The 16,143-nt window shown below is 47.8% G+C and overlaps 1 protein-coding gene across 7 annotated transcripts in view; it reads right to left on the bottom strand.

Annotated features, from left to right (window-relative positions):
* The window catches only part of cplane1 (ciliogenesis and planar polarity effector 1), a 254,280-nt gene that overhangs the window by 66,353 nt on the left and 171,784 nt on the right, over positions 1-16,143 (bottom strand). For 6 of the 7 annotated variants that reach the window (XM_072592860.1, XM_072592875.1, XM_072592882.1 and 3 more), the window contains one exon: positions 9,212-9,289. The exons of the other annotated variant lie outside the window; for it this stretch is intronic. In XM_072592860.1, coding sequence (XP_072448961.1) covers positions 9,212-9,289 — 78 coding nt within the window. The remainder of the gene's footprint in view (positions 1-9,211; positions 9,290-16,143) is intronic. 7 annotated transcript variants of the gene reach the window in all.

The following is a 16,143-nucleotide window of genomic DNA, read 5'->3' as shown; positions in this document are numbered from 1 at the left end:
TGTGGAGTCTGGGTCTGTATTCCATAGAGCTTAGGAGGATGAGTAGGGGTCTGATTGAAACTTACAGAATACTGAGGGGCCTGGACGGAGTGCACAGGGAGAAAATGCATCCATGAGCAGGAGAGACTAGCACCTGAGGGCACAGGCTCAGACTGATAGGGTGGCCGTTTAAAACTGAGATTAGGAGGTATTTCATCAGCCAGAGAGTGGTGAATCTGTGGAACTCATTTCTACAGAAGGCTGTGGAGGTCAGGTCATTGAGTGGATTTAAGGTAGAGATAGATTCTTGATTCATGACAGGATCAAAGGTTACAGGGAGAAGTTGGGAGAATGTGATTAAGAAATATATCAGCTATGAGACAATGGAGGAGAAGACCCGGTGGGCTGAATGGCTTAATTCTGCTCCTATCTTAAATGGGATAGGTGCGGAATACATCCCACTTCGATTGTATGAACTCCAGTTGAAGTGGGACATGCTGCCTAGGCTAGTGGTTGTCAGGGTGGTTAGGAAATGACCTATGGATGCAGTTGATTTACTCCTGGGAAATGATTTGGCAGCAGTGAAAGTCATAGCTTCACCTGTAATCACAGAAAATCCATTGGAGCTGATAGGGTTAGGGTTACGGTTAGATTGAGAGTGACAGAACATTTGCAGGAGGATGTTCTGGGCAGTTTCCCTTCATATGCAGTGAGCAGAGCAATGGCTAAACAAAGCCCATCATCAGAGGTCACAGTGATTCCACAAGCTGGTGTTAAAGTGACTAAACCCATTTAACAATGAGGATATTTCAAACATAAGTGTTCAGCATGTCTTCATTAATTGAAGATTAGGAAGCAGATCCAATGTGAAAGAATTAAGTGACAGTTCACACTGAAGCTGAAGGAGTTCCAGAGTGTGAATGAGATTGAACACGGAGTTCTGTCGAGGAAGTGGAGCCATCCTCACACAGCCACGGAGAGAGAGTGGATGGTTGCTCAGCAGCTCATGGTACCACTCAGATATTGTAAAGAGCACAGGAAGTTCCTGTGGCAGGGTATATCGGCATCAATAAATAGGCACTTGACATGGACCAGGACTTCATGAAGATGTAGTACATTCAGTAACATGTGGGGGGAGCAGACCGTGTGGCAGCACAGTGGCTCAGTGGTTAGAACTGCTGCCTCACAACACTGGGGATCAGGTTCGATTCCAGCCTTGGTCGACTGTCTGTATGGAGTTTGTGTGGGTTTCCTCCGGGTGCTCCAGTTTCCTCCCACAGTCCAAAGATGTGCAGGTGAGGGTGGATTGGACATAGAACATTCCAGCACAGTACAGGCCCTTCGGCCCTCGATGTTGTGCTGCCCTGTGAAACCAATCTGAAGCCCATCTAACCTACACTATTCCACTCTCGTCCATATGTTTATCCAATGACTATTTCAATGCCTTTAAAGTTGGTGAGTCTACTACTATAGCAGGCAGGGCATTCCAAGCCCCTACTACTCCCTGAGTAATCAAACTATCTCTGACATCGGTCCTATATCTATCACCCCTCAATTTAAAGCTATGGCCCCTCATGCTAGCCACCAAATATCCAGGAATCCAAAACCCTCCCTCCTGTACCATCCCTGTAGTCACATGTTGGCCATGCTAAGTTACCCATAGTACCCAGGGATGTGCAGGATAGGAGAATTAGGAAATACAGAGTTATAGGGTAGGAGGTGATTCTGAGTGGGATGCTCTTCAGAGGGTCTGTGTGGACTTGATGGGCCAAACTGCATGCTGCCATACTGCAACTGTGGTCAAATTGGCACTTTGGATATTCAGATGAATTTTTGAAGAACCATTTAATCACTTGTTAATGGATAGTGTAGGACCGTTGCTAAATGCAAGAGCAGGACATCAGTACACCCTTACAATCACAGATACGATCTCACACCCCAGAAGTTGTTACTATAGAGCCTTTGTCCCAGCTTCCCATCCAGGATTTTCTACAGTGTATCCCTGATGGTGAACACAGAACAGAGACATAGAACAGTATAGCTCAGTACAGGCCCTTCGGCCCTCAATGTTGAGCTAACGTTTTATCTTATTCGAAGATCAGACTAACCTGCATACCCTTCATTGTACTATCATGCATGTGCCTATCCAAGAGTCGTTTAAATGTCCCTCATGTATCCAACTCTACTCCCACCACTGGCAGTGCATTCCACACACCCACCACTCTCTGTGTAATGGACCTACCTCTGACATCGGCCCTAAACCTTCCTCCAATCATGCTCCCTAAAATTATGCCCCCTCATGATAGCCATTTCCACCCTGGGAAAAAGTCTCTGTCTATCCACTCTATCTATGCCTCTCATCATCTGGTACACCTCTATCAAGTCACCTCTCATCCTTCTTCACTCCAATGAGAAAAGCCCTATCTCCCTTAACCTTTCTTCATAAGACACACCCTCCAGTCCAGGCAGCGTCCTGGGAAATCTCCTCTGCACCCTCTCTAAAGCTTCCACATCTTTCCTATAATGAGGTGACCAGAACTGAACACAATATTCTAAGTGTGGTTTAAATAGGGCTCTATAGAGCTGCAGCATAACCTCGCGGCTCTTAAACTCAACCCCCTGTTAATGAAAGCCAACACACTATACACCTTCTTAACAACCCTATCACCTTGATGGCAACTTTGAGAGATCTGTGGACACGGACCCCAAGATCCCTCTGTTCCTCCACATTGTCAATAATCCTGCCTTTAACCCTGGAATCTGCATTCAAATTCGACCTTCCAAAATGAATCACTTCACATTTTTCCAGATTCAACTCCACCTGCCCCTTCTCAGCCCAGTTTTGTATCCTGTCAATGTCCCAGTGCTACCTATTCCACCAGCCTTTGTGTCATCAGCAAACTTACTAGCCTATCCTTTCACTTCTTCATCCAAGTCATTTATAAAAGTCACAAACAGCAGAGGTCCCAGAACAGATCCCTGTGGAATATCACTATAGTGGACTCGCCAACATTAAGGGCATTTAAATGGTCATTGGATAAACATATGGATGATAACGGAGAAGTGTAGGTTAGATGGGCTATAGATTGGTTTCACAGGTTGCCGCAGCATCGAGGGCCTGGACTGTGTTGTAATTTTCTATTTACCACTGGTCATTGATCGTCAGGCTGAATACTTTCCATCTATTACCACCCTCTGGGCCAGCCAATTCTGTATCCAGATAGCCAAATTTCCCTGTATCCCATGCCTGCTTACTTTGTGAATGAGCTTACCATGGGGAACCTTATCAAGTGCCTTGCTAAAATCCATGTACACCACCTCCACAAAGAATTCAATAAGGTTTGTGAGGCATGACCTGCCTCGTGCTCCCGCGAGGAGGTTGAGCAGTTCATCAACTTCACCAACACATTCCACCCTGACCTTAAATTTACCTGGACCATCTCTGACACCTCCCTCCCCTTCCTGGACCTCTCCATCTCCATTAATGACGACCGACTTGATGCTGACATTTTTTACAAACCCACCGACTCCTACAGCTCCCTGGATTACACCTCTTCCCACCCTACCTCCTGCAAAAATGCCACCCCCTATTCCCAATTCCTCCGCCTCCACCGTATCTGCTCCCAGGAGGACCAGTTCCACCACAGAACACACCAAATGGCCTCCTTCTTTAGAGACCGCAATTTCCCTTCCCACGTGGTTAAAGATGCCCTCCAATGCATCTCGTCCACATCCCGCACCTCCACCCTCAGACCCCACCCCTCCAACCGTAACAAGGACAGAACGCCCCTGGTACCCACCTTCCACCCTACCAACCTTCGCATAAACCAAATCATCCGCCGACATTTCCGCCACCTCCAAAAAGACCCCACCACCAGGAATATATTTCCCTCCCCACCCCTTTCCGCCTTCCGCAAAGACCGTTCCCTCCGTGACTACCTGGTCAGGTCCACGCTCCCCTACAACGCACCATCCCATCCTGGCACCTTCCCCTGCCACCGCAGGAACTGTAAAACCTGCGCCCACACCTCCTCCCTCACCTCTATCCAAGGCCCTAAAGGAGCCTTCCACATCCATCAAAGTTTTACCTGCATATCCACTAATATCATTTATTGTATCCGATGTGGTCTCCTCTACATTGGGGAGACTGGGCGCCTCTTAGCAGAGTGCTTTAGGGAACATCTCTGAGACACCCGCACCAATTAAGGGTGGCACGGTGGTACAGTGGTTAGCACTGCTGCGTCACAGCGCCAGAGACCCGGGTTCAATTCCCACCTCAGGCAACTGTCTGTGTGGAGTTTGCACGTTCTCCCTGTGTCTGTGTGGGTTTCCTCTGGGTGCTCCGGTTTCCTCCCACAGTCCAAAGATGTGCAGGTTAGATGAATTGGCCATGCTAAATTTCCCTTAGTGTAAGGTGAAGGGGTAAATGTAGGGGAATGGGTCTGGGTGGGTTGCTCTTCGGTGGGTCGACGTGGTCTTGTTGGGCTGGAGGGCCTGTTTCCACACTGTAAGTAATCTAATCTAATCTAATCAATCAACCACACCGCCCCGTGGCCCAACATTTCAACTCCCCCTCCCACTCTGTTGAGGACATGGAGGTCCTGGGCCTCCTTCACCGCCGCTCCCTCACCACCAGACGCCTGGAGGAAGAACGCCTCATCTTCCGCCTCGGAACACTTCAACCCCAGGGCATCAATGTGGACTTCAACAGTTTCCTCATTTCCCCTCCCCCACCTTTTCCCAGCTCCAACCTCCCAGCTCAGCACTGTCCCCATGACCTGTCCTACCAGCCCATCTCCCTTCCCACCCTTCCACTCCACCCTCCTCTCTGAACGATCACTTCCACCCCACCCCCACTCACCAATTGTACTCTATGCTACCTTCTCCCCAGCCCTTCCCACTCTCATTTATCTCTCCACTCTGCAGGCACCCCGCCTGTATTCCTGATGAAGGGCTTTTGCCCAAACGTTGATTTTCCTGCTCCTTGGATGCTGCCTGACCTGCTGTGCTTTTCCAGCACCAGTCTGATCTAAACTCTGGTTTCCAGCATCTGCAGTCCTCACTTTTGCCTCACAAAGCCATGCTGACTCTCTCTAATCAAACTATGGTTTTCCAAGTAATCATAAATCCTCTCTCTCAGAATCCTCGCCAATATTTTGCCCACCACTGACTGGCCTGTTTTTCCCAAGGGAATACCACTTATCACCCTCCAATCATCTGGCCCTACTTCAGTGGACAGTGAGGACACTTAGATCATCACCAAAGGCGCAGCAATTTCTTCCCTCACTTCCTGGAGTAACCTTGGGTCTATCCCGTCTGGCCCAGGAGGCTTAGCTATCCTCATTTCTTTCAAACGTTCCAGCACATCCTCCTCTTAACATTAGCCTGTAGGAGTGTATCAGCCTGTTTCACACTGTCCCCACAAATGACAAGGTCCCTCTCAGTAGTGAATACTGAAGCAAAGTATTCATTAAGACCCTCATTTACCTCCACCATTCTTCCGTTCCTTCTTGGTAACCATCTAAAGCCCTGTCTGATTCTTGATTCCTCAATCTTAAGTAAGCTTCCTTCTTCCTCTTGACTAGATGTTCCCCATCCCTTGTCACCCAAGGTTCCTTCATACTACCATCTCTTCCTTGCCTCAGTGGGACAAACCCGTCCAGCACTGTCAGCAAGTGCTCCCTAAACAACCTCCCCATTTCTATATTTCCCTGAGAACGTCCGTTCCCAATTTTGGTATCCCAATTCCTGCATAATACCATTGTAATTCCCGCTCCCCCAATTAAATACTTTCCCATATGTCTGCTCCTATCCCTCTCCATGACTATAGTAAAGGTCAGGGAGTTGTGACTGCTATCGCCGAAATGCTCTCCTACTGAGATAGACTCCAGATCTGGTTTGTTGCCAAGCACAAAATCCAATATGGCCGCCCCCTAATCGTCTATCTACATATTGAGTCAGGAACCTTTCCTGGACACACCTGGGAAAAACTGCTCCAACCAAACTATTTGAACTAAGGAGGTTCCAATCAATATCAGGGAAATTGAAGTCACCCAAGACAACACCCCTGTTACTTCTGAACCTTTCCAAAAGCTGCCTCCAATCTGCTCCTGTGTCTCTGTTGCTGTTGAGGTCTATAGAAAACTCCTAAGAAAGTGACTTCCACCCATAAACCCTCCTCAAAGACCTCCCTTTCCGCAGCTGTGATACTATCCCTGATCAGCAATACCACTCCCCCACCTCTTTTACCTCCCTCCCTATTCCTTTTGAAACATCTAAACCCTGGAACATCCAACAACCATTCCTGCCCGTGATATCCATGTCGATATCCATGTCTCCTTAATGGCCACAACATTGTAACTCCAAGTTCATCACCCTGACTCCTGATACTTCTTGTGTTAAAACAGACACACTTCAGCCCATTTCACTGACTGTATCTTTGCCCTATCGAGTGTCTATCCTTCCTCACAGACTCTCTGCACACTGTACCTGCCTCTCCACCATCTTCTGATCCATAGCTCCGGTTCCCATCCCTCTGCCAATTTAGTTTAAATCCTCCCAAAGAGCTCTAGCAACCTCCCGCCCAGGATATTGGTGCCCCTCCAGTTCAGGTCCAACCCCTCCTTCTTGTACAGGCCCCACCTTCCCCAGAAGGTATCCCAGTGATCCACTTATCTGAAGCCCACCCTCCTACACCAGCCCTGCAGCCACATGTTCAGCTACACTCACTCTCTGTTCTCAGCCTCACTAGCCCGTGACACCGGTAGCATTCCTGAGATTACTGCTCTGCTCGTCCTGCCTTTTAGCTTCCAACCTAACTCCTTATATTCACTTTTCAGATCCTCCTCCCTTTTCCTGGCTATGTCATTGGTACTGATGTATACCATGACTTCTGGCTGCTCACCTTTTCCCTGAAGAATCCTGTGGACCCAATCCAAGACATCAAATCCCTGACCCTGGCACCCGGGAGGCACCATGCCATCCAGGAGTCTTGTTCGTGTCCACAGGATCTGTCTGTTCCTCTAACCATTGACTCTCCTCTCACTATCAATCTCTCTCTCTCTCCCCCCTTCCCTTCTGAGCCACAGAGCCAGGCTCAGTGCCAGAGACCTGGCTGCCGTGGCTTTCCCTGGCAGATCATACCCCCAACAGTAACAAACGTGGTACAGTTAATATTGAGGGGATGGCCGCAGGGAGTCCCTGCACTGTCTGCCTGTTCCCTTTCCCTCTCCTGTTGGTCACCCAGCTACCTTTATCCTGTAACGTAGGTGGGACTATCTCCCTATAACTCCTCTCTATCACCCCCTCAGCCTCCCGAATGATCTGAAGTTCATCCAGCTCCAGCTCCCTAACACGGTCTGTGAGGATCTGGAGTTGGGTACAGATCTCCCAGGGGAAGTGAGCGGGTCACCAGTGGGTGACCCTTACGTCCCACATCCTGCAAGAGGAGCACGTACCTGCCCTCGCCTCCATCCCCTCCACTCGAAATTACCAAGAGAGATGAAAAAAAAACCTTCCGCTACACGGTCTCTTTTTTTGGGTCGAGGAGGAAGATAGGCGAACACGCTGCAGGGGTAGTGTTTCGGGATTGGCCACTGCCTGGGTATATCAGTTGGGAACATATTAGTATATATTGCTGTAAGGTTGGCCCAATCCCAGTCTCAGACTGACCCGGGACAGGAGCTGGCCCCAATCCCAGTCTCAGACTGACGTGGGACAGGAACTGTCCCCAATCCCAGTCTCAAACCGACCCGGGACAGGAGCTGGTCCCAATCCCAGTCTCAGACCAACCCGGGACAGGAGCTGGCCCCAATCCCAGTCTCAGACCTACCCGGGACAGGAGCTGGCACCAATCCCAGTCTCAGACCGACCCGGGACAGGAGCTGGTCCCAATCCCAGTATCAGACCGACCCGGGACAGGAGTTGGCCCCAATCCCAGTATCAGACCGACCCGGGACAGGAGTTGGCCCCAATCCCATCTCAGACCGACCCGGGACAGGAGCTGGCCCCAATCCCAGTCTCAGACCGACCCGGGACAGGAGCTGGTCCCAATCCCAGTCTCAGACCGACCCGGGACGGGAGCTGGTCCCAATCCCAGTCTCAGACTGACCCGGGACAAGAGCTGGTCCCAATCCCAGTCTCAGACTGACCCGGGACAGGAGCTGGCCTCAATCCCAGTCTCAGACTGACCCGGGACAGGAGCTGGCCCCAATCCCAGTATCAGACTGACCCGGGACAGGAGCTGTCCCCGATCCCAGTATCGGACTGACCAGGGACAGGAGCTGTTCCTGGTTTGGACTGGTGGAATGTTGAGAGGGGGCAGCAGCACAACAGAGTGGGGTTGGGGTTGGGCTGAGAATGGTGGTTTGAGGCGAAGATGGGGGCTGTGGGGGAAGGCATGCAGCTGTTGGCAGCTGGATCGACCAAAGCTGTCAGGTTGCAGGCCGGCTGTTGCTGGTCACTCACCTGCTGTCATGCTGCAATACCTATCAGGTAATGGTTGCACACAAGCTGTTTGTATCCAAGAATCAGCAAACACCATGAGAGACAGCAAACAGAGGCTGCTGGAGAAGCTGTTTGAGTGAGGGCTAACACAAACCGACCTCAGTAAGACTCCAGATTCAAAACTCAGACAAAATACTGAAGGTTGCATATGTGCCCAGCTCCTACGGATCCACTGCAAATCAGGGTGGCTGTGAATTATTAATCCCCTGCATTATTGAAGGGAATAGGAGAGTAAAGGGAATAGAGAGCTAAACGAGCAGAGAAGGAATGGACTAGCAGGAGAGACATGAAACCAGAGGGTGACCTGGAGAGGGAGAGAGAAAAGAGGGCAGTGTGGGAGACAAGGCACAGGAGATGAATGGAGCCTGGAAATAACATCAGAAGCCATTCCTTGCATCTGACTGATGTTAACACTGTTCTAGTCTGCAGCTTCTGTACAGAAACCTATCATTCAATTAAATTCATACCATGAAGTCATTACAACACAGAATACAATCATTTGGTCCAGTGAATGTAGGTGAGTAGAGCTGAGTGTCTGGTGAACAGTGTCTCCCACCTTTCCTTGCTGTCAGTCCTTAGTGTCAGTAAGATTGGGAAGTGGGGGAAGGAGGTGCCCGTTCCTGAGCTGGGACATGGCTGCCGCTGTGCTGCTGAGTTACACCGTACGAAGGAGACTTCACTCACTCCTTAACAACTGAACCACAAAGTAAAAGGTGAAAGATCGAACCTGCAGTAGCAGTGATTGGCTGATCATTCCCGATCTCAGAGCAGGTGAGGATTCCAGTATCCTTGTAGGATTTAGCAGCTTCAGAAAAGCAAAGAGAAAGCACAGTGGTCAGTGCAATGGTCAGCTCCAAGGGACGGACGATAGAGAACCAAACACAATCTATACAGCCCGACTCTGAGGAAAAGCACCCCCACCTGCAGTGGAGACAGCAGTGTACAGAGGAACACAGGAATTAGGAGCAGGAGGTGGCAATTCAGCCCTTCAAACCCACTTCTCCATTTAACATGATCATGGCTGATCTTATCCTGGTCTTGACCCTGCTCCCCACAGCTCTTTATCCCACTTTTCATCGGAAACCTGTCCATTTCTTTGTTGAGTCTGTTGATTTGATTCTGCCTCCACTGTACTCTGGGGCAGTGAGTTCCACAGATTCCGCTGAGTGAAGTAATTTTGAACCTACCTTCTCTCACTCTGTATATATGACCTCTTGTTTAATACTGTCCCACAAGAGGGAGCATATGTTCAATGACCACCTTATCCATCCCCTCATTCTGCTGAACTCCAGTGAGTACAAGCCCAAGCTATTGAACCGCTCCTCATACAACAGCCCTTTCATCCCTGGGATCAACCTGGTGACCCTCCCTGAACTGTCTCCAGTGCCACCACATCCTTCCTCAGGTGAGGAGACAATGACTGGACCCAATACTCCAGGGGTGGGTCTCACCAACACTGTACACAACTGGAACAACACTTCTTCACTTTTATAATCCAGTCCTTTTGCATTAAATGTCTAGATTCCATTTGCCTTTCTTATTATATGCTGCACCTCCCTGCACACCCCCTTACTGTGATTCATGCACAGAGACACCCAGATCCCTCTGCATTAACGTATTTTGAAACTGCTTCCCACTTAAATAATAATTTGCCTTTAATTTTTCCAGCAAGATGGATACCCTCACACTTACCGAGATTAAACTCCATCTGGCAGATTCTGGTCCATTCTCCCAACCTATCAGTATCCAGCTTTAAACTCTTTATCTCCTCATCACAGCCTGCCTCCCCACCTTGTTTAGTATCATCTACGAACTTTCATACGTTACACTCTGTCCCTCCCTTCAGATAGTTTATACAGATTGTAAATAGTTCAGGTCTGAGAATGGAATCCTGCGGCACCCCACTATTTATAGTTCATCATCCAGAGAAGGACCCATTTATCCCAACCCTCTGCTTTCTGTCAGTCAGCGAATCCTCTATCCAAGCCAATATTTAACCCCCTGGGGTCTAACCTTCTGGATCAGTCTTTTATGCGTCACCTTGTAAAATGCCTTCTGGAAGTCTAGATATACCACATCCACTGGATCCCCATTATCTACCCTACTGGTTACATCTTCAAAGAACTACAGCACATTTGTCAAGGACATCCTGCCCTTCATGAAACCATGCTGACACTGGTGACAGTAGGGGTGCACTCTATCAGTAGCTAGAGAAACCAGACAAGGCATATGAGGTTTCTGAATCTCTTCAAGAGGTTCACTTGATCCCATGTGATGACACATAACATATATGACTCCTTCTCATTCTTGACCAGAGCCTCAATATCTTTATTCATCCAATATTTCCTACTGTTACGAGTCTTACCCTTCACTCTAACAACCTCTGAACTCTTATTATCTCACTTTTGAAAGTCTCACACTTGCCAGTCATCCGTTTATCTGTGAACAGTCTACTCTAATTAATTCTTGGAAATTCCTGTCTCATCTCATCAAAGTTCGCCTTACTCCCATTAAGAACTTTAACTTTTATACAAGGCCTATCCTTCTCCATAACCATTTTAAAACTCATAGAATGATGCCAAAGTGCTTCCCGACTGACCCCCTCAGTCACTTGCCCTGCCTTATTTCCCAAGAGAATGTTAAGCTTTGCTCCTTTTGTAGCAGGTACATCTATATATTGACAAAGAATTTTTATTTAATAAAATTAAGAATTTTCACCACATTTCCTCACCCTTAACATTATGGCAGTCCCAGTCTATGTTCTGAAAGTTAAAATCGCCTACTATTACAATCTTATTAATCTTCCATATATCGGAGATCTCTCCACATATTTGTTCTTCAATTTCCATCTGACTATCGAGAGACCTGCAGCACAATCCCATCAAGGGGATCATCCCCCTCTTAATTCTGTTTTCCACCTATGTAGCTTCACTGGATGATCCCTTAGAAATATCCTCTCTAAATACAGCAGTAATGTTTTCCTTCATCAAGAATACCACTCCCTACTCTTGCCTCCCTTTCTATCCTTCCTATAGCATCTAAACTCCAGTACATTGGACTACCAGACCTGTTCCTTCCTCAGCTATGTTTCTGTAATAGTTATCATGTCCCAGTCCCACGTTCCCATCTGTCTCAGCTGTAAGACCACTTGCATTGAAATAAATTTCTTGATGCATTTGAACACGGACTGCTTCAGTATCTGAGGAAACGTGAATGGTGCTGAACATTGTGTGATCATCAGCGAACATCCCCACTTCTGACCTTATAGTGGAGGGAAGGTCATTGATGAAGCAGCTGAAGATGGTTGGGCCGAGGACACTACCCTGAGGAACTCCTGCAGAGATGTCCTGGAGCTAAGATGACTGACCCTCCAACAACCACAACCATCGTCCTACTTGCCAGGTATGACTCTAATCACCAGAGAGTTTGCCCCATGATACACACTGACTCCAGCTTGACTAAAGCCCCCCTGATGTCACACTCAGTTGAATACAGCCTTGGTGTTTAGGGCTGTCCCTCTCCCCTCCCCTCTGGAATTCAGCTCTTCTGTCCATGTTTGACCCAAGGCTGGAATGAGGTCAGGAGCTGAGTGACCCTGGGGGATCACAAACTGGGCGTCACTGAGCAGGTTATTGTTGAGCAGGTGCTGCTTGATAGCTCTGTTACTGACCCCTTCCATCACGTTACTGAGGATCGAGAGTAGACTGATGGGATGGGAATTGGCCGGGTTGGATTTGTCCTGCTTTTTATGTACAGGACATACCTGGGTAATTTTCCACATTGTCGGGTAGATGCCAGTGCTGTAACTGGAACAGCTTGGCTCGGGGGACAGCAAGTTCTGGAGCACAAGCCTTCAGTACTATTACCGGAATATTATCAGGATCCATACTTTGCAGAAGCCAGTGTCTCTAATTAGTTCACAATATCACATGGAGTGAATTGAAATGGCTGGATCTGTGATGGAGATATCTGGAGGAGGATGAGATCAAACATCCATTTGGCACACGAGTGTAAAGATTGTGACGAATACTTCAGCATTCTCTTTTGGGTTGATATGCATGGGGCTCCATCATCATTAAGGATGGGAATCTTTCACAGAATCATAGAATTCCTCCAGCATGCAAGCAGGCCATTCAGCCCATCAAGTCCACATCAACCGTCTGAAGAGCATCCTACCCAGACCCACCCCCTTACCTGTAACTCCACATTTTCCATGGCTAATCCACGCAGCCTGCACACCCATCGACACTATGGGCAATTTAGCATGACCTAACCTTGCACAGCTTTGGTCCGCGGAAGGAAACCAGAGCACCTGCAGGAAACCCACGCAGACAGAGTGAGGATGTGCAAAATCCATGTGAACAGTCGCCCAAGGTTGGAATTGAACCTGGGTCCCCAGCACTAAGAGGCAGCATTGCTAACCACTGAGCTACTGTATCGCCCCTTTGTGGAGCCTCCTCCTCCAGTTTGGAGAGTCATCGTCCGTGATTATTCATGATTGGAGAGCTATTGGGCCAGCACATAGACAGTGCAATTAGAGATGGATTAATCCCAGGGAATGAAGCTGAGAAAGTGGTAATGTCAGATGGTGTAGAATCTGTGTGGGTAGAATTTGAGGATCTGCAAAGGTGAGAAAACCATAGTTAGAGTTATATACAGGCCTCCCAAACAGTAGTCAGCAGCTGGGGTGCAAGGTATACCAGGAGATAGAAAAGATATGTAGGAAAGGCAAAGTTACAATGATCATGGTGGACTGGGAAAATCATGTTGGGAGTGGATTGCAAGGAAAGGAATTTGTGGAATGTCTTCAAGATGGCTTTTTGGAGCAGCTTTTGTAGCCGAACAGGAGAAAACAGTGGAACAGCAATGGCAGGAATTTCTGGGAGTACTTCAGGAGACACAGCAAAGATTCACCCTGAGGAAAAGAAGCCTGGTACAGGGAGGATGAGACAACCATGGCTGACTAGGGAAGTCAGGGATAGCATCTAATGCATAAAAGAGAAAGCATATAATGTGGCAAAGGGCAGTGGGAAACCAGAGGGTTAGGAAGCTTACAAAGACCAACAGAGGACAACAAAAAGGAAATAAGGAGAGAGAAGATGAAATATGAGGGTAAGCTAGCCAGTCATATAAAGGAAGGCTGTCAGAGTTTCTTTAGATATATAAAGGCAAAAGAGTAGACATTGGGCTGCAGAAAAATGATGCTGGAGAGATAGTAGTGGGGAACTAGGAAATGGCTGAGGAACTGAATAATTACTTTGTGTCAGTCTTTGTGGTGGAAGACATGAGTAATATCCCAAAAATTCAACAGAGTGAGGGTCAGAGCCATCACCAAGGAGAAGGTGCAGGAAAATCTGAATGGCCTGAAGGTGGATAAATCACCTGGACCAGATGGACTACACCCCAGAGTTCTAAGGGAGATGGCTGAAGAGATAGTGAAGGCATTAGTGGTAATCTGCGAGGGTCCCAGAGGACTAAAAAATCACTAACGTGACACCCCTGCTTAAAGAGGGAATAAGGCAAAAAATGGAAAATTATAGACCGATTAACCTTGGTCATGGGCTAAGATCCTGGAATCCATTGTGAAGGATGAGATTTCCGAATACTTAGAAGTTTAGGGTAAAATAGGGCAAAGTCAGCATTATTTAATGAAGGGGAAGTCGTGCCTGACAAATCTACTAGAATTCTTTGAGAAAGTAACAAGCAGGTTAGACCAAGGAGAGCCAATGGATGTTATCTACCATCAAGAAGACCTTTGACAAGGTGCCACAAGGACGTTACTGAGTAAGATAAGGGCCCATGGTGTTAGAGGCGAGATGTTAGCGTGGATAGAAGCTGGGCCGTCTGGCAGAAAGCAGAGAGTGGGGATAAAAGGATCCTTCTCAGGATGGCAGCCGGTGACAAGTGGTGTTCCGTAAGGCTCAGTGTTGGGATCACAACTTTTCACTTTATACATTAACGATCTAGATGAAGGGACTGAGGGCATGCTGGCTACAGTTGCAAATGATACAAAGATAGGTAGAGGGACAGGTAGCATTGAGGAGGCAGGGAGGCAACAGAAGGATTTGGACAGATTAGGAGAGTAGGCAAAGAAATGGCAGATGGAGTACAACATGGGAAAGTGTAAGGTCATGGTAGGAGGAACTTTGGTAGGAGGAACAGAGGCATGGGCTATTTTCAAAATGGGGAAACAAATTCAGAAATGTGAAGTGCAAAAGAGACTTGCGAGTTCTGATCCAGGATTCTTCAAGGTAAACGTGCAGGTTGAGTCAGTAGTTAGGAAGGTAAATGCAATGATGGTATTTATTTTGAAAGGACTTGAATCTAAAAGCAGGGATGTACTTCTGAGGCTCTAAAAGGCTCTGGTCAGACCACATTTGGAGTATTGTGCACAGTTTTGAGATGTATTGGCCCTGCAGTGTGTTCTGAGTTCATGAGAATGGTCCCAGGAGCGAAAAACTTAACATATGGGTCAACACTCATAGACTCAGATGTACAGCACGGAAACAGACCCTTCGGTCCAACCTGTCCGTGCTGACCAGTTGACCTAACCCAATCTAGTCCCACCTGCCAGCACCCGGCCCATATCCCTCCAAACCCTTCCTATTCATATACCCATCCAAATGCCTCTTAAATGTTGCAATTGTACCAGCCTCCACCACATCCTCTGGCAGCTCATTCCATACACGTACCACTCTCTGTGTGAAAAAGTTGCCCCTTAGGTCTCTTTAATATCTTCCTCTCACCCTAAACCTATGTCCTCTAGTTCTGGACTCCCCCACCACAGGGAAAAGGCTTTGCCTATTTACCCTATCCGTGCCCCTCATGATTTTATAAACCTCTATAAGGTCACCCCTCAGCCTCTGATGCTCCAGGGAAAACAGCCCCAGCCTTACAGATCAAATCCTCCAACCCTGGCAACCCTATAAGTTTCACAACTTCTTTTCGATAGGAAGGAGACCAGAATTGCACACAATATTCCAACAGTGGCCTAACCAATGTCCTGTACAGCTGCAACATGACCTCCCAACTCCTGTACTCAATACTCTCACCAATAAAGGAAAGCATACCAAACACCTTCTTCACTATCCTATCTACCTGTGACTCCACTTTCAAGGAGCTATGAACCTGCACTCCAAGGTCTCTTTGTTCAGCAACACTCCCTAGGACCTTACCATTAAGTGTATAGGTCCTGCAAAGATTTGCTTTCCAAAAATGCAGTACCTCGCATTTATCCCAATGGAGTTTACAAGGATGAATGGGGAACTAATTGAAACTTACAGAATACTGAATGGCATGGACAGAGTAGGTGTTGGGAAGATGTTTCCATTGGTAGGAGAGACTAGGACCCGAGGGCAAGGCCTTGGAGTAAAGGGAAGACCCTTTAGAATGGACATAAGGAGAAACATCTTCAGCCAGAGAGTGGGGAATCTGTGGAATTCGCTGACATAGAGACTGTGGAGGCCAGATCATTGAGTATATTTAAGACTGAGATTGATAGGTTCTTGAATATCAAGAGATCGGGGTTACAGGGAGAAAGCAGGAGAAAGGGGTTGAGAGACTTATCAGCCATGATTGAATGGCGGGGCAGACTCGATGGGCTGAATGGCCAAATTTCTGCTCCTACCTCTATGGCCTTATGGTATTATGGAAATTTCA

Source organism: Chiloscyllium punctatum, chromosome 2, assembly GCF_047496795.1.
Source record: "Chiloscyllium punctatum isolate Juve2018m chromosome 2, sChiPun1.3, whole genome shotgun sequence".
NCBI lineage: Eukaryota > Metazoa > Chordata > Chondrichthyes > Orectolobiformes > Hemiscylliidae > Chiloscyllium > Chiloscyllium punctatum.
Note: the sequence above shows the minus strand (reverse complement) of the source record. Positions and strands in the feature narration are given on the sequence as shown.